The 19,301-nt window shown below is 36.4% G+C and overlaps 2 protein-coding genes across 4 annotated transcripts in view; both read right to left on the bottom strand.

Moving 5' to 3' along the window:
• Nucleotides 1-8,441, bottom strand: part of wwtr1 (WW domain containing transcription regulator 1) — a 53,941-nt gene extending 45,500 nt beyond the window's left edge. The window contains exon 1 of one of the 3 annotated variants that reach the window (XM_055217621.2): nt 7,744-8,441. In XM_055217621.2, the coding sequence (XP_055073596.2) occupies nt 7,744-8,153 (410 nt within the window). In that variant the 5' untranslated portion in view covers nt 8,154-8,441. The remainder of the gene's footprint in view (nt 1-7,743) is intronic. The other 2 variants (XM_055217620.2, XM_055217622.2) reach the window with 2 other exon arrangements.
• A 1,416-nt stretch (nt 8,442-9,857) lies between these two features.
• commd2 (COMM domain containing 2) lies at nt 9,858-17,184 on the bottom strand. The gene is made up of 5 exons (XM_055217619.2): nt 16,967-17,184; nt 16,627-16,704; nt 16,457-16,539; nt 11,577-11,750; nt 9,858-10,647 (listed from the first exon to the last, which is right to left on the bottom strand). The coding sequence occupies exons 1-5, from the start codon at nt 17,031-17,033 to the stop codon at nt 10,450-10,452; spliced, it is 600 nt and encodes a 199-aa protein (XP_055073594.2). The 5' UTR covers nt 17,034-17,184; the 3' UTR covers nt 9,858-10,449.
• Nucleotides 17,185-19,301: the final 2,117 nt, after the last annotated feature.

Below are 19,301 nucleotides of genomic sequence, written 5' to 3'. Positions count from 1 at the left end.
TGGCACCACCAGACCCGGAGATCGGCTGAATGGATTCCGAAACGGTAAAAATCAAATGTTTAACTCTAGGGGAGCTGGAAAATGAGTATATTTTCAAAAAAAGTGTAGTGTCCCTTTCAAATTGTATCTGTTTACCATGACAATTATTCCTCTTACGTACTGCTCTTGAAAAATACAGGAGACCTAAAATATGACCTTACCCAGACCCCACCCCAAAAAACTACAGACGCTTTATGTGTTAGATATGTGTGAGTTTAAAGGTCATCACATCTGACAGCCGTCACTCAGCTGTTGCTGTGTGTGTGACATTGTGTGCTTGTGTGCACGTGTGTTATTGTCACTGAGCTTACTGAGCATTTCGCAACACTGGCCTTTGTCTGAAAACACCACCAGACTCTCACTCTTTCAATGGAGCAACACAGAGTACAAATGATAGCCATTTAGTAGACAGCACACAATGTGTTTAACTGGTATGATATTCTGATCTACTGGATTATTTACTTGTATTTAAAATAAAAGCAAAGCTCTCGTGAAGCAGCTGCAAGATTCGAGCTGTCACTCATGTATTCTCATTCTTCAGGTGATGTCTCATCATATTCATCATTCTGAAGTCCAAATGCTGAAAGTTAAATGATCGCTTCATTCTGAATAGTCCAGTATGAGGTCTGCCTCCATGTGTTTAAATCAAAGCAGTCAACTTTATTTATCTCTACCAATTCTGCCAAACCCTGCAGAGCCAGTGGTGCTCAGCACTGCCCATATGGCATTTCCTTCAAGTTTCGTTGCTTTGATACAGTTTATATGTGCGAGTCACGCAAGGCCCTGAAGAAATCACGGCTACAAAGAGACTTTTGTCTTTTGACGGCAGCTATCGGTGTGAGAGAAAGAGCCAAGCAGATGCGGCTCTGCCAACGGGCCTCAGACGACTGGATCTTCATGCTTTTCTAATTCACATCCCGGATAAAAAGTCCCACTCCTGACAGTCCACCATCTCTTCTCAAGCTACTTAACAGACCATGAAAAATCCTAAGCGTCATACATCTCGATGTGTTGTCTTCAGTTTAGATAGCGGTGGTTTGGGATTCCATTAAAACTGCTGTATTGTTCTGACAGTCATCCTGCTGAGCTACAAACAGAGTCCTGACATTCCTTTAGATTCAGACCATAGACAAAAATGTATCACTTGACCTAAAGGTTCATCTGCTAACTTTAATGTTTAAAAAAGAAAGTTTGCAAAACTGGACTTGAGTAATAACCGAGCAGGATTTTGTTTCATAAACCTCCAGCATGATTCAGATAGAGCGAAACATTTCTGGTAAACATCACATACACGACAATATCACAGAGTTAAACTCGACATCAATGTCACCAGCCAGAACACCAGACAAACAACTTCAGTCTTTCTGTGCGTGATGTGTTTTTTTATATGAGGGAATCTCACGAAACCTGTTCAGAAATGTCCTGTTCTTACTTAAGAAAAATAAAACACAGGGAATGCATTTAAAATGAAAAGAAAGCCTATTGTTTGTGCATTGTGTTGAACTGCATTACTTTTATAACAATTAAGCACATTTCCTTCCCAAATTATCATTTTAAGATTGAAAAAAACATTGTTCCTATAGTGTTTTTGAAAAATTGAACTTTTAAACACATTATAATAACATGTAGATAAACTAACAATAAGGAAATCCTGAAAGTTTGTGAATCTGTGGGAAAAAATGTAAGGCCCTGGGAAGTTTTTGAAAATATACATACATAGATACAGATCATTAAATGGGCTTGAATCTATTTTATTCAAGACGTTTTCTGAAAAAAAAATCCATATTATTCCCTGTGTAGTGTAGGATAATATCATAAAATTCTAGACTTTTTAAGCACACATGCTAAACTGTTCGCTTTAAATGCTTATATCTTCTGTATGCGAATGTTGATTCATACCAAATGTTTTTGCATAATTGTGTTTGACAAATGAAAACATCTCGGGTTACGTATGTAACTGTTGTTCCCTGAGAAGGGAACGAGACGCTGCGTCTCTCTTGCCATACTTCCTGCGTCCCTGTAACGCCGTCTTCGGCAATATTTGAGATAGCGCTATACTTCCTGGCTCCCGCGTCACCCTGTCTTTGTCGTTAAGCCTCATCATTGGTTGAATTTATATACACATTCAGACACACTTACCACGAGGCGTCCCCAAAGTGTCACCGGCGCAGTGACGCAGCACGAGTTTCCTTGAAAGGGAACTGTAACAATTAACCTTAAAAGGTAACATGATGTAACCTTGCTCTCACTTGAAATGTGTCCCCAAATTTAGTCCTTGAGGGTATTGGACCTGGAAAGTCCTTGAAAGGTCCTTGAATTTGAAGTTAACTAAGGTGTTGAAACTCAGCATTTACTTTATTTATCAGGCTGGTTTTAGAAGAGTTTTGGACACTTTTTAGTTGATCTTACCTGGTCAGGCTGGAAGACCAGCTGACCCATCAGCTTAAACTAGTTTGACCAAGCTGAAAGCTTGGCCAGCTTGGTCATAGCTGGTTTAAGATGGAAGTAGCTGATTTAAGGTGGTCCTCCAAGCTTGGCAAATTAGTTAAGATGATCAAGCTGGTATTCCAACCTGGTCAAGATGGTGGGTGAGGTGGTCTTCCAGCCTGACCAGGTAAAAAGTGGCCAAAAGTCTTCTAAAACCAGCCTGCTACACCAACTTAACCAGTTTGGGCTGGTTTAAGCTGTTCTTTTCAGTAGGAAAACTTTACACTTTCATTTTAAAAACTCAAAACAAAAAAATACACAGCCATGTTTCTATTATTAATAATAAAAAAGTAATTATTGTTACTATTAATAATATTTCTATTATCTAGTAAGGGTGTCAAGATTTCGATTTTAAATCAAAATCGATCTAAATTAAGTCACAACCTCAAACTTTGAATTAAAAAAATGGGATCGTCGAGGCTGCCACGCCCCCATGTCACGTCCGGTCGGCTTGCCAGGCGGGGGAAAAACCTCTCAGATATTTATATTTTATACACGAGGGATGTATTGCTACAACTCCTTGAAATGCATATCATAAACAGGATTACTACCTAGTGATCTGACTTCGGACAGAGCGCAGCTCTCTGCACGTACGCGAGAGTGAAAGAGGCGCCAAGATGCAGCAGATTATATTTTAAACAAAAGGGATAGTTTGCCTCAGCTCGCATGAAACGCATAAAACTGAACAAAAACGTAAGGATTACTACTTTAGTTTATGTTTAAACTTCGGACAGATGCGAGAGTGTGTGCACGTGAGACAGAGAGAAGCGCAGCTGCTTATGACGCGCTGGATTTTTTTCAGATGCTTGTCCAAGACGCGTGCATTAAGTCCATGTGCGTGCAAGAAGGAATTCTCTCTCTACAAGCTCTCTCGCGTAAAGTTAAGCCCACAAACCCCCATGCGAGGAAAAGCACGCAATCTGCATGTTAATGTGAAACTATAATAATAATAAATAAATAAATATTAAATGGCATAGCATTTTTTGTCTTTCAAAAAAAAAGAAGAAGTAAAAATCGAGAATTGAATCGAATCGTGACCTTAGAATCGAAAATGTAATCGAATCGAGGATTTGGAAAATCGTGACACCCCTATTATCTAGTTTTACAAAGATTAATAAATGCTGTAAAAAACACACTTCTCATTATTAGTTCATGTTAGCTAATAGATAACTAATGTAAAAAAAAGCTTTTACAAACATTTATAAGAAGACCTGTATGAAACATAACCTGGCCATGTTCCTGACAGGTTACATTTGATTCACTTATATAAACATATCCAGGCTTAGAGTTTGAAAAAGTATCGCACAAACACAAGTGAATGTTTAGGAAATTTGTGGAGTCGCAGCTGGCAGCTATAAAAACCTAAACTGTTCACAGCTTATCTTCAACTTAATGCAAAAAAGACACAGCCAGAATCAAAGCACATGGTGGAAATCTAAAGACGTTATAATGACAGAGCACCTTTGCATGAGAAACAAAGAATAAACACTTTCATTCTTTTGCAGGGTTTGTTTGGATCAAAGCTGTTTGGTTTCGACCTATTAAATATAAACTAAAATATCGACTGAGAGTCTTCTAAAGACTTCATTCACTTCCTTTGGTTAACCATTATACATTTCTTATTCTTTCTATTTCAGTCAACAGTAATATGGGGTAGGGAATAGTCGACTCGACACTTCGAACTGACAAAGAGCTCATTAGAAATTTTAGAAGAAAAGGAGTTTCTTTATAGTGTAGAACTGCCCTCTTATGATAAGCCCCGCCCCCTTTGTTTCCTATAAGCACTTATTTAGTGGTAAGTAAACACAGCGAGAATCAATCAATCAGATGAAGTAATTATAAAGACTAATTATTACTCAATAATACTTAACATCTGGATTTGTGCATTTATATCTGGAAATTATATCGGCCTAGTTGTAAAAATCTCTCCTGTATGATGAGAGACATGATGGTGATGCTTAAAAGAAGTGGTGTAGTGTATCATAGTGTAGTATGGTACAGCATAGTACAGTACAGTAAATAAATCACGATTTTCAAGTAGATTTCAAACACAACTTAGTCAGGTCGCATAAACCAAACACTTAACATTTAAGGCAAAAATACAATATTTTCCAAGTATTAAAAATGTTCTCCTTTGTTTTCGTCAATTCAACTCATGTTCAATTCTGCTGTAGTGTCTTGTGTTTTAAGTTATTGAGACAGCAGAAAGAGGAGTCTGTGTGACGCTGAGGGAGGGATACATGAACCCTAACAACAGCTGTGATAGGTCAAACTTGAAAATACAAACCAAATTACTGAGCACAATACCCACGTCCTGAGCTTTAACATGCACAAGAGAAATAAAGGCACAGATATGTGAGATGTTAGGCCTTAAGGAGTACAGGTGAACATTAAGGACAGCTCATAACTGGTTAACTGTAGGGTATGTGAAACTCTGTGTCTGATGTTCTGTTAAAGGCTGAAGGTCTGCAAGATACGGCACGTTTTCTCATTACGAGAGTTTCCACGTAAAAGACTCAAGACTTCATGCGGTCAGACTGAAACCCCAGCATCCACTGAGATAGTCTGCCTTTGTTTATAATTCGAGTGATTTGAAATGAACTATATAGTGTGTACATTTAAAATGGATCAAAATCCTTTTGTAAAAGCCGTCTTACAATTTTAAACAATACCCGTTCTTGTCTTAGGACAACTTTGATTTACTTTTTTGATCCACTTCAAATATTGACTAGTGTAGATTATTAGAAATGATTAAAATCATCTGAATAAATTTACTGAGGTCAACCGAGGTAATAACATTTTAAAAATATTAAATAGATGCTTATAAAGAGTCTGTTTGGCAAATATGATGATTTTGATTATATGTTATGACATAGTGAAAAGTCACCATAAATAATAATAAATAAAAAAAACGATTACTATTTCATGCTATTAATATTACGATTTTTCCACATACTCATTTTAGTTTTCATTCATTTTAATTTAATAAAAATACATTTCAGTATTTTTATTTGTAACTTTAAAAATGAAGAGTTTGGTTCCAAAACGCGATAAACGGCATTTAAAAAAAAAAAAGTTACCACCAAAATCAGTATTGTATCTGGTCATTACTAAAAAGTAAATTCTTAATTTTATGCAAAATCCGATATCCGCCGTGTGTTATTCTGTCATCTTTTCTCCCTTTTTTACCAAAACGCAATAAACGCCAGTCTTCCTTCTCTGCAGAATGCAATAAAACGGCTCAAAAAAATCACAGCGCACCATTTCACACATTGTAAGCAACAATTGCGGCGCGTTGAATACACACTAAATCCTAGTTGTCCTCATCTACTTTGACTTCATAATCAACAAACAAACAAAAACAAAATATACTTTTGATGGCATTGATAAGCCAGTCGTGGTTTTCTGTGGCGGGGAAGAAAACTAAGCCATCAAAATCGAATAATTTATGCGAGTGGCATTCGGGAGACGGAAAAATGCCGGCTGTTGCTTGTTCTCATACGACAGCATCAAGCTTTTGTCATGCTAACACATTGACCCCAGGCAATCTTATGAAAAACTTTCCATTATTTTACTCGAAGTAAACAAAAATCTAGCAGAACCCAAACATTTTACAGCTCGCTGTCAAAAAAGTTGAGCAATGACGTTCTAACAGTGTTTTTTAATATGATTAAGTAAGTGTTTTGATTAATGCTTAATTGTTTACTTTTTTAAATCAGTGCATACCACTAGTCAACTAAATTAATATAACATTGCAAAGATTAATGAAAATTTTATATAGATTCAATAAATTTGTGGCATTTTGAAAAACAATTGGATTTATTGCATTTTGCGGAAAAATAATCAGTTTTTATAATAAATGTTTGAAAATCAAATTATGGATTGAATTTTTAATGTTCTTACAACATAAAATGCTATGTGAAAGTTTTTAATAGAAAATAATGGTTTTCATCTTGTCACTTTCTTGGTATATAAAACACATTTTTCCCGAAATTTGTCAAAATTGATTTATTGCGTTGTGGAACCAAACTCTTCGAATTAATATCATGTTAACAATGAAGTGATAAGTTTGTTGGCTCAACACCAATGTAAAAACTGAATGCAGGAGTAAACCAGTTCAGATCTGTTGTATGGATGACATTGTGTCATCTTTGCCGAGATTGATGTTGGTCGTTAGTCTTATAAACCAAAATGAACTCACAGTATTATTAAGGATATTTACACAACAACAATGTAGTAAAAAACAAAAAAGTTTTCCCTTTTATGAAGACGCTATCAAAAAGATCTGTGGGATCTGCAAAGCCAACTAAATCCGCTGTTTTATTTGTGCCAGGCCAGTAGATGGCGATGTTACCTTGTAAAGACACTACAAGCTGCGCACAAACACATTAATCTACAGAGCGACAAACAATCAAGACAGATGATGAGGTAGACAGATGATGAGGTAGATTTATTACTACAAGTACAGCACAAACACAGTCCTATAGGCCATACTCACGCAAGAACACATGAGCATGAACTCACCGATATCACAGATTTAGTCGTTATCAAAAACTTGCCCTACTTTGGAACCCATCTTTAAAAGCTCAAGTTTTCGTTGTGTTAACGAACAGCCAAACCACATAAAAACATAAAAATTTACAGTTTATGGCTGAAATCATTGTTGTATAAACAACCCCTAAATCTCAACCTTTTCTCGTGTGAACGCAGTCAAAAAGAGCTGTGATCCCGGCGGGTGGGACTGAGTTAATGCCAGTAGGCAACATTATAGCCGATATCCCACTGAGACTGATCAACCTTTCTGAATGAGATAAGAGCCGAGTCCCCGGGGCCACAGAGGAACAGTCATCTCATTCCTGAAGTCAAAACACACTCACATTTACATTGAGACACACTGGAGATATGTTAAACACACCCTTATCAGGGTGTCAGATGATTACAGGTATGTTTCTCACACACACACACACACACACACACACACACAGCTGTCTGTGTTTCCGATTCAAACCTTTAACACATGAATCTGTCAGTGTGAACGTGCACTGATTCGGATCACGAACCAGTTTAGTGACCACATTATGGTTTGGAACTATGTAGATGATTTTAAATGAAATGTAAGTCAATAATAAAGTTAATTATATCATTAATAAGTGAGTAGGAGTGTTTGTGTTTGACAGTAATGTAACTTAAGGGTGAAATGAAGTTAAACTCTCTTACTTGAGGAAATATTTTTGTCCCGTGGCCGTGTACGCCATCTCCCAGCCCGCCGGTAACGGCTGATCCTCCAACACATCAAACGACTGGTGACGGATGTGCCCGTGATGACGCGCGGGCGTCGGGGTACTCAACGCGCCCGCGGACTGCTGCAGCAACGCGGGCGACGAGATCGAGCGGACATGCTGTGCTTGGAGCCGCGGCGGGTGCCCGCTCGAGTCCGTGCTAGACTGGCGCGAGTGCGCGCCGGAGTCTGGCTCTCTGAAGAACGATTCGGGCAGATGTTTGTTTCTCCACGAGCTTGGCTGCGGGTTCATGACGGAGTTAAACAGCGCCTCGAGGTCCGTGTTTGGGTCTTTAGCCACATGAATCACCTGCTGGCCCGGTAACGGCTGCACAGGGTTACTGGTCATTTCCACAAATGTAACGACAACCGTCGAGCAAAGTCCTGAAAACTGCTGGGAAAAATTCCTTACTTCGGGCCCGTGGTTTCTTTCTTTGGTAAAAGTTGTTTCGGCTCGCTGAAAAGTTTTTAAAAGTCTTTAAAAAGTTGTCATAAAAGAGAAAAAGTCGATGTCATACTGGCCCGTAGAAGAAAGTTTTCGGAGATTTTTCCCTTGCGCGTGCCCTCACTGAGTTTCTGTCCCGACGGAAAGTTTGTAAACTCTCTCTCTCTCGCTCCCTCTCCAGCGCCTGCGTCATCTCATGAATATCCAATGACTCCAGCCTTTTCCTTACTTCAGCTCCTGCGTCATCTCATGAATATCCAATGACTCCAGCCTTTCCCTTCCGCTCCTGCGTCATCTCATGAATATACAATGACTCCAGCCTTTCCCTTCCGCTCCTGCGTCATTTCATGAATATCCAATGACTCCAGCCTCTCCCTTCTTTTAGCTTCAAGGTCTTCTCATGAATATTCAAAGACACCAGCCTTTCCTTCCTTTAGCTCCTGCGTTAAAGAGTCATATAACTTTACTAAAGGATGAATTGATGTGTTTTTTGGAGTTTTAATAATTTGGGGATCATTCAATGGCATTGGTGAACGTGACATTTTCAATAACTAATAAGATTGCAGGATCAGTGTGTATGTTAGATTTAAGTTTACAATTGGGTTAGGGGCTAGTAAAAAATCTTTCCAAACTATTATTTCACAATTATTTGAGAGGTAAAAAATGGTTGGGGTTTGTTTGATTAAAATGTTGATCCAGGATCACATCTTATGAAATCACGGCGACCCAATGGCGTTATTTAAATTTCAATTTATTTATTTATTTTTCAAATTTATTTACACCAATACACACATGTACAGTATATATTTACATTGTAAAACTAATATATTTAAATTACAAATTAAATAATACATGTAATTTATATATTATAAACGGCTTGCTTTTATTTAAAAAAAAAAAATAGCGCAATATATAATATATAACAATTTTAGACTATAGTAGTAAGTCAGGGATAATGTAACTTAAATCCAAATGTTTGTTAATGCAAAATACACCCTGGTAGAATGATCGGGACTCCAATGTGAAACAGATGATGGTTAGTTGCCATATGAGTAAATAATTAAACATAAAACATGAATTTGATATATTTTTAGCAGCAGTTAGGTAATTTGTTTATGTTGGGAGGAGAAAGTGTGAAGTGACACATTAAACATGCAGTAAGTCATACTGATGATAACTCACAGAAAGTTTGAAGTTAAAGCTCCAAAAAGCACAAACATCAATCATAAACTAACTAAATTCATAGTTAATAAATGTTTTCTGAGGTGAGGTGATGTGTTTTTGTAGGGAAAAAAAAGGCTGTAGCCTAAATGTGTTCATGAGAGAGTTAAGGTCAAGCTGTGACTGACATCCGACTCAACGTTACAAAAACCATCACTTATCAACAATTACAACAAAATGTTAAACAATCACTCGTCTGGAATCGACAGCCGGATGACTTCAAAGTACCTTGAGAGCGATTCGCGAAATCATATGGAGGAGTTTGCCTTTAAATCGCTCTCGCGGGACTTTGACGTCATCCGGCTGTAGGTTCTTGCTGCGCCGCATGAAGTCGAACAAGCTGAATAAATGTGATACCAAAAATATCTATAAAATAAAAAAATACAATTTACTGTACGCAAGTTAATGCATTTATTTATAAAAGCATAAATGATGAAATTTGAAAAATATTGTTAATGTTACATAAAGTGAAAAACAACAAAAAGCACAAAGTACATTTCATGAGCTCAAGTGTTAATGCAGTTTCATGAATATCATGGTTATATTCTCAGACTGAACATATCAACAGCCTCTCTTAAATGCTCATTTATTAAAGATTTTGGCTAATTTTGTACTTTTAACACACTGTACAATGTTAAATACCTCAATGTAAAACTACACAGAGTAATGACAGAATGATTAATATGATGATAAATTGGTCCATAAGCACATAAAACACGCCTGTACACACACACATGTACTGAATACAAAGAAAGGCACAAATAAAACAAAATCTGCATCCATTCTTCACACAAAACAAGCCCAAATCATCCATTATTGCAACAGTATCATTTTGACATCACTGAGATCTGTACAGCTAAACATGACAGTAGATGCCAAAAAATCAAATGTTGTGTGAGTGTGTTGAAACTATCAAAAATAAACATCAGCTTTATTTTTTAAGTGTTCTTCAGTGCTGATCTCTGTGATGGTGATGTTATTATTTAATGTTGCGGAGGATGCGACGGCAGTGGTTGCTCTTGAGCTCAGTGAGCGCTCGCTCCATCTCCTGAATCAGATGGTGTAGCGTGGCCGGATCCGTCTGCAGCACCTGTGCCCGACGCGTCCCACCCTCCTCCAGATGAAGCTTTAGGGTCACAGTGGGCTTCACCTGATGCCGAAGAGCCCTGCTGGCCAACTGCACACACAAACATGCAAAATAAAAGCCAGGGAAATATAGCAGTATTTGCTGTATGTCAAAGATCCAAACATTGGGAATTCAGAAACAGGGTAACAATCTCAACGATTTTGCTATACTGTTTGTACAATGGTAACTATACTTGTGTGGCTAAAAGTATCAAGTTACTTACATATGAGAATGGTGAAAAAACAGAGCAACTTCATGAAAAAATTGATGTGTAGTAACAGGTGTAAAGACTTTTAGCATAGCTTAGCATAATCCATTGAATCTGATTAGACCATTAGCATTGCGCAAAAACTAAAGAGTTTCGATATTTTTCCTATTTAAGACTCTTCTGTAGTTACATCGTGTACTAAGAAAATTATGAACTATACGCTATGGCTAGGAACTATACTCTCATTCTGGCTGCTTTGCTGCAATGATATTACGCAGCCCCTGAAAATAGTCCCCTGCTATTGAAAGTATCCAAGGGGGCTATTTTCAGGCGCTGCGTAATATCACTACGCCTCCTGCAGCCATGTTACAGCAGCAAGGTTACAGCCAAGACTGCAATTCTTGCAAGGTTATTCAGTATATGACATACTACCCAGTTTACATTCTGCATCACTCAGTGTCTGTTAACGTCACTCAATATCTGTTTACATCCCATTGCATTTACAATTCCTTTATTATGTGACATACTGTACCCATGCAGTACATTACTGTATATTATGCAATAACTTATCAATATGATGTGCAATACGTGATTCCACTGTGCCACTCAGTACATTACGGTCTATTGTGCAACAATAAACATTTATTATACGACGTGCAATAAGTTTCTACTGTGCAACACTTGACTACCCAATACCTGTGCTACTAGAATGCAGTATTCATAGATTCTTGTTTTATGTCACTTTAGTTACTTGAATGATAGTTGTTTTTACCTGAACATCCAGCCGCCACTCCAGATTGTGATAATGTGGGAGATTTGGGCTGAGATTACAGAGGATCTGTCGAATCTCTTTCCTGTTCTCCACATAGAGCTGAAGGAGAAGTTTATTGAGCTCTTCACTGAATCCTAACACCATCACAGAGTCCTGAAAATCCACCTCAGAGATCTGTAGACACACATTTAAACATAAGGCAAATGTTAGGGGCAATTATACAGCAATGAACTCTTAGGGGCAGGGTTTAGATTAATTCAGGACTAGGCCTTAGTTATTTTAGGAAATTTAAGTAGTTTTAACAAACCCAGCAAGCAATTTTGGCTAAAAATTTGGGCTCTCAGTGAAAGTTTAATAGACGTCTAACCATAGACGACGCGTATACTTTTACTATTGAACAAATGAAAGCAAACACTTTGAACAGCTGTTGACTTTGCTTATATGATGGGATATAGACCTTTTGCGAGTTGACGTCACAGTTACGTCACGCGCGCAATGTGGTGTCAGAAAAACAGTGGAAATTAATGAGACACGAGTGAAACGAACAATATAACTCACTAGAAAATGTCTTCTTGTGCTGTTGAGTCTCAGAATAGGAATGCCAAAATAGTTGACCTTCATTTTTATAGTATACCGTCGTCGAAGACACCATTTGAATATAAACTTGGTGTTTATGGTTGCAATAAGCCCTTAACCGGACAGACTGGAGTGATGAAATCATCTGAAAATCTTTCAATAATTTGAATAGAAAATAATTAGAGAAGATATCCGGTGTTCTGTCGAAGTCTGATCCCTCTATGTGTCTCTTATAGCGTTTTCATCACGTTACGTTTATAATTTATTTCGAAAGATTAAAGATTTAAATGAGTTCATAATATCAATAATATTACTATTTAGTAAAGTTTTTATATTTTTTTCGTTTTCTATTACTTCTTTTTACCTTATATCTTAGCCTATGTCTTCTTCCTGTTTGTTCTAAATTATGGTGTTTACTAATAAATATATACACATAGCACACACGATGTAAAGTGTTAATAATATATAAACAGGCATATACAAATTAATTTGTATGTAAACATAATAGTTTTAGAACAAACACGTAGGCTATTGATATAAGGAAGAAATTGAAAACAGGAAAATGATGAAATATTTAACAAATTATTTTATACAGAGTACATGATAGTATTGCTCTTATAAGTACTTCAGCGATTCATAATTGATTTACCAATAAAGAACAATACATATACATTACATACATGCACACATATCAGTAGCCAAGCCATTTAAACTTTTAATTTATTTAACAAATAAACATAACTTGATGAAAACGTTATAAGAAACATTACACTTAAGAGAAATATAGGGGAAACAGACTTCTACAGAACACCGGATCCATAAAAATCACAGTTTAATGCTTAAACACTTCACACCCCTATTGCGGAGCTGTCACTTTCTGCCACCAGTTGGGCTCCGCCCACAAAAAAACGTCATCTCTGTTTGCAAACACGCAAAAGGTCTATAGTACTTCTCAAAGTTATTTGGGCAAAAACGATATGTAACCAAATTCAAGGTTATTTAGGGTAGAAGTGGGTCACTCATAGCTGGACTATATTTGGTCTATAGTTAGCCGTCATTTCACTTGCTGAGGAACAATGGCACAGATGTATGTTAAGATCTAGGACAGCCAAGGCAGCTTAAACATGCATTTTAGTCTGGGACTAGGATAAGACCTGTCCGGGAAACCGCCCCTTAAAGGGACACTCCACTTTATTTGAAAATATGCTATTAAAGGCGCTTTTCCATTGCATAGTACCCCACGGTTTAGTTTAGTTTGGGTCATGTCAGCTCACCTCACTCTGGCTTGGTTAGCTTTTCCATCAAGTTTAGTATCACTTCGCAGTGGGAGGGATTATAGGCGTGTCGTTATATTTGCGCTGTATACTGCTGTGACATCATACAAGTGAGAGCGTCCTTGTACATTCCCATTAATTTATTTATTCATCAGTCCGCCACAAAATTAAAATTGGCCACCACAAATAGATGTTTGCCCATCGCGTTTATAACTACCTCTGTATCACATGACAGTTTCTGTACAAACACCCGACGGCGCTCCGGTGAGCCTCATTGAAGTTGCATTAAAGCATATATAATGCGGACGTGCACGTCGCGAATGTGCCGGTCACAAACTGCAAGTCTGGAAAAAACTTTTATGTGATCCTGATTCTCAACCTGTGGATGTTTTTCATCACTAAAAGGGTGTTTGGAAACTTATTGCAGAGCACAGATAACAACATGTTTGCTCGAGACGGCGCAAGCTAGCAGTAAGCTAAAGCTAATCTTTTACATTATAGCTAAGACGCTGATGACGATTCTCTCAGACCAATCAGTGATCTACAGTGTTTACGCATCACGTTTGGTATCAGCTCAGGTCGCTTGGAACCCCAACCGAGGTAGTACGATAAAAAGTATCGGGTACTACGTACTGCACCCAATGGAAAAGCTCCCAAAAGTAAGCTGACCCAATCCAAACTAAACCAAACCGTGGGGTACTATGCAATGGAAAAGCGCCATAAAAGTTACCAAGGGGACTATTTTGGGCAGTGCGTAATATCACTACGCCTGCTGCAGCCATATTACGATAGCCAAGTCCTTGATTATTACGCCAGAATGAGAGTATAGTCCCTAGTCATATCGGCCTAGAAAATCGCAACTTTAAATTTTCTGACCGTCTTAGTACACAATGTAACTACAGAAAAGTTTTAAAAAGGAAAAATACAAAAATTCTTTGGTTATTTTTTAGCGCGGTGCTAACGGTCTAATCGGATTCGATGGATTATGCTAAGCTATGCTAAAAGTGTTACCGCTAGATCCGGAGATCATCTGAATGGATTCCAAAAAGGTAACAATCAAATGTTTAACTCAAGGTAAGCTGAAAAATTAGCATATTTTCAAAAAAAGTAAAGTGTCCCTTTAAATTTTATAACAAATTTGATCTTTATTGTCATTCCTTTCTGTCTTACAGAAACATGGTGCTACATATTTAAACTATATAACATGTTACATGTTATGCTTTTGGGGCACTGCAGAATAAGCTAGACATTTTTATGTGGTTATGCATAACATGTCAACCTTGCACAAGAAGATGATAGAAGAAATGAATATAAAGGATAAAATAATAAACATTAAAGATTTGATTAGCAAACAGATAAAACTTTGTTGGTTAGATATAATGTGCTACAGTCAGGGACCCTTTTTTCAAAAGTATCAGATTAGATCAAAATGGGTTGTTCTAAATAAAAAAAATGGATTCTGAATTTGGATTGGATCACAAAATCCAATTTAGGTTTTGATCTGGATCAAATCATCAGTTTGTGTTGGTCAAAACTTTTTAGTAAGATTGGGATTTGTTTAATCCCAAAAAGTAGGATTATTCTGATCCCAGCAGAAGGGTGGACTTCAGGAACAAAAATGTAATAAAACGTCTTGAATTTTTACTTGAACTTATAAACCTACCGTTAGTCTATAATACAACATTTTTGTTGTGTGATATGTATAAATGTATAATTTGTTTGATGATTTTTTTTTACTTGATTAGTTCAATCCTTATAATGATAAAGTATTAAAAATTATAGACGGTTTCATCGGACGCACGTGCGCTGACGCGATACACGTCTGGATCCGAACTTTACTTCCGGTCATAGCGTTTTAATACAGATGACGCGTTTACCCCCCGCACTGTTTACTGACGTTTCCACACACATGCTGCTTGAAAGTTGAGCACACCTGAAGTTTACGTCCACATTTCTTCACCAAAGTTGTTTAAAACAGCTTACCGCCGAATTGCCGACGTCCTTAGCACGCCCTCTGTGAAGCCTAAAGTGCAAACAGTACTGTTGTTAAAAACGCATTTTTGGTTTGACGTCGTCTCATTCAATGTTGTTTGGTCATGAGCAACTTCGCGACTGTTTACCACAGACGTGAAAACAACAAAATACGGACCGTGGTTATGAACGACGGAATTGTTTACAAATACAACACTGAGCTCGCCGCGTGCTACAGGTACTTCCGCTTTCTCAACGAATTTACCGGCATTTTGATACTGATGTGTGAATTATGTCTTACTGGTAAAATAACGGAACGCCACTGCGTGTGTGAACAGCACATTTTTGTATTTACTGGTAAATTCATTCTGGTAAATTCATTTACCAGAATTACTGTGTGAAAGACGCTATTAGCAAACAAAAAAAAATGACATTTACTTTTAACAAAAGTAATCTTTTTGATCCAGATTAAACTTTTTGAACAACTGGCCTCAGGTGCCTAAAGTGAAAATCCTGTTTCTCACTTGAGAAATTGATTTTAAACGATAACTTATAAACTTTTAAAGTCAAGAGGTACAGTAACTCTGATGCTGTTAATCAATGGTACAGTTAAAAGAAAACATACGCTAAACCTTTCAACAGAACTGTATTATTATTTTCTGAATAGATTACTTATACAATATGCTAAAGTAAGATTTCTTGATAAATGTAAAGGTTCAGTTACTTTGTTAACCCTGTACTGTCAATGATTACTCTATATATTCAATACAATTTTTACAAGAAACTCTGTGGTAGTTTGGTATCACTTTACTTTTATCAAATCAGATAAAACTGGGACTGCAAGAATTATACACTAGCAGTCAAATAATCTAACATGTTTGCCCATAATACAATGGACATTATCTTAATAATTTGTGTTGAAAAATGTTTCTATTTATTAAGTATTATGAAACACATGACAGGGGAATCAAGGCAAATGTCTGATGGATCGGTGCTATAATTTACATCTTAAGCCTAAAGGGATTTAAATCTCATGGTAAAACAATGTACTGTACACACCATCACTTTTGAGCTCTCGGTGAGGAGATACATCAATCCCTCCACAGCATGCTGTACAGTATCTGATGATACATTCAGCTTTCCTGCAAACACATTTAACATCATCATTACACATCTATACATATCAACAAACATCAGCTTGCTTTTAACACATCATACGCTGTACTCACGTGCAGCTCCTTCATATATTTTGGGGTTTGAGCCCTTTTTCAGAAACTCCAGAGCAATTCTGCCAAACTCACCAACAACTGACAAACATTCAATTACACATAAGCACACATTATTTATTAAACTTCAACATGAGCACAAACTGTATGTATGATGCTTTCATATACAGATTCTACTCTGTATGTTATAAACAAGCACTATAATCACACACACTGCAGAATATATTAATAATACACCGATAACTCAAATACACGTGCACGTTATTACCGTGGTTATTACGTGTTGTACATGAAACAGAAACACCTGTAAATAATAATGATGTGATTGACAGCTGTCACTTACCAGCATTATCCGCTTCCGATAAAAAACACAAATGCTGCTTCTGCTCGTCTGATAAAACTAACAACATCTTATATGTTTATTTTAAAGTCAATGCACTGGATTCAAACATAAATCAGAGCGAATCAAATAAAATCATGTAAAGGTTTGCTTGCTTTGCAGTCATGTGATCAGTTGAGAGAGGTGCGCGTCACTAATGTCCGTCAGAAACAAACTCTCGTGTTTGATAGTTCCGCTTTACCCGCGTCATACCCATAGACTGTAAAATATAAGGTCATAACAATAGACTGTAAAAAAACGAAACAAAAAAAAACAGGTCATAACACATTCTGTACCTATTCATTTGTTAAGTGATTTTGTGCATAAAACAAACAAACAAAAAATCACTAAATTGAAGAAAAATTTGCTTACACCATTGGCAGTTTTTTTCTTAAAATCACTTAAATTTGATGTTTTTGGTCTAAAAACTAGACTTATTTTCTTGGGTCGTTTTGCTCATCAAGAAAAAGCATCTTAATTTAAGAATTTTTAGATAGTTTTACTGAAAACAAGACAAAAATACTAAGACCTTTTTTCCTTGAAAATAATTTTTTTGCAGTGTAATGTTAACATAAGATTACAGTCATTTTACGAGGCTGAAGTTAGAACTAGATTCAGATTTCAGTGGAATCTAAATTAATTTAATAAAAATAAAATAAATAAAATAAAATAAAACAAATAAAAAAATTTAATCGGTCAGATGACCCATTATTAAAAGTTAAAACTGTTTTTTTCATTCACTAGTTTATTTATTTATTTATATTTCTCCATTCATTCATTCATTCATTCATTCATTCATCTCTATACTGATTATATTGAGGTCTTAACATATTTACATTTTATTTTTAAAATAAGTGTATGTTACATTTCATAATATATCATAGTTGATATATATTTTTATTTGTGTAAAGAAATCTAATTAAATAAATACGGGGAAAAGACTGTCTTTTCCTTTAACTTTAGCATGATTTTCTAAAGCAAAACAAATCAAAATGTATATAATATGAACATATACTATTGTCTATTTATGGTGTAGTAATAAGTCATAAGTCAATATGTAGCCTAACTGATGGGAAATGGCAGTTCTTGACCTGCCAATTGAAATTAATGTAAATTATAACAGGATTAAGGATTGGCAGAGGGGAACTTAATCAGTTTCTGAAACTGAAACAATATGAAGGTGAGAAAATAAAGGTTATATAAGTACAATAAATAACCTATATGGCCAAGCTGTAAATGACATCCTCTGTAAAACTTTTTACAGTTTTTGAGATATCCTGTATTTAATTCCCTTTAATTGAAATGGATAAGTGTTTGTGACTGCATGGTGTCCGGAAATAATTGTGGCAGTGGAGTCTCTATACTCCCATGACTATTTTCAACTGGCAGGATTTCCTTCGAGGTTTCCCTCCTACATGATCTACTCCTGCTGAAGTTTTATTCACACTTTAACTCTTGTGAGTCTGAGGAGGATGCAGCTGTGGCAGTTTTACTAATGCAATCTGGGAAGGTGCAGCAGCGGGGTGATGAGAGACACAGGAAGGACACACAAAGGATGATGTCAATGTAAAACCACAGGATGATCCTTTGACCTCTACACATCCTCTCACTGCTATGACTTTAGGATTTAAGGATTTCTTTTTCATGGGAACTCCATCAACCTGCATTGTGTCACATACTCTGGTTTCAAATGAATGTTGATAATGTTGTGCCCTGTTTGATCTGATTGATTTGATGGTGTCCATGAGCTGCTGTAAGTACAGAGTCACACATCTGAAAACCTAGGCACTCAAAGACATTATCATACATGTGAAAGGATTAAGTACATCAAATACATTATTACAGGCTTCTCTTACGAAAGATGATGCTGAAGTAAATGTTTGCATGATGCTTTTAAGAAAACCTAATCCAGGTTTTCCATGTTTCCAGGTAAAGGGTTTCTCCTGAATAAAATAAGTAATGTTTGCTTAGTAACTCTGGATTTATTTTACTGTAATACAGTGTAACTAAAAGGTAATGTATATCATTATTTTTAAAATGTATAAAACATGTACTACATTTAAAAAGTATGTTATGTCACATATGTAACCTGTTCTCAACATGAGCTCATGAAGTGAAACCAAACAGTTTAAAATAAATTAACTGATTAAAAATATATACATTTAAATTGAAAGATAGACAGATATCAACGATACATAAAGTAAATCTTAAGTGTCGTCAATTCACATCACGTCTTGTGTCAAACATTTCACTGAATCTAAAGAACACTGTAAAAAAATAATATAGTAAGTTTTACTTG

Source organism: Misgurnus anguillicaudatus, chromosome 23 (assembly GCF_027580225.2).
Source record: "Misgurnus anguillicaudatus chromosome 23, ASM2758022v2, whole genome shotgun sequence".
NCBI lineage: Eukaryota > Metazoa > Chordata > Actinopteri > Cypriniformes > Cobitidae > Misgurnus > Misgurnus anguillicaudatus.
This window is presented reverse-complemented; position numbering and strand designations above follow the sequence as displayed.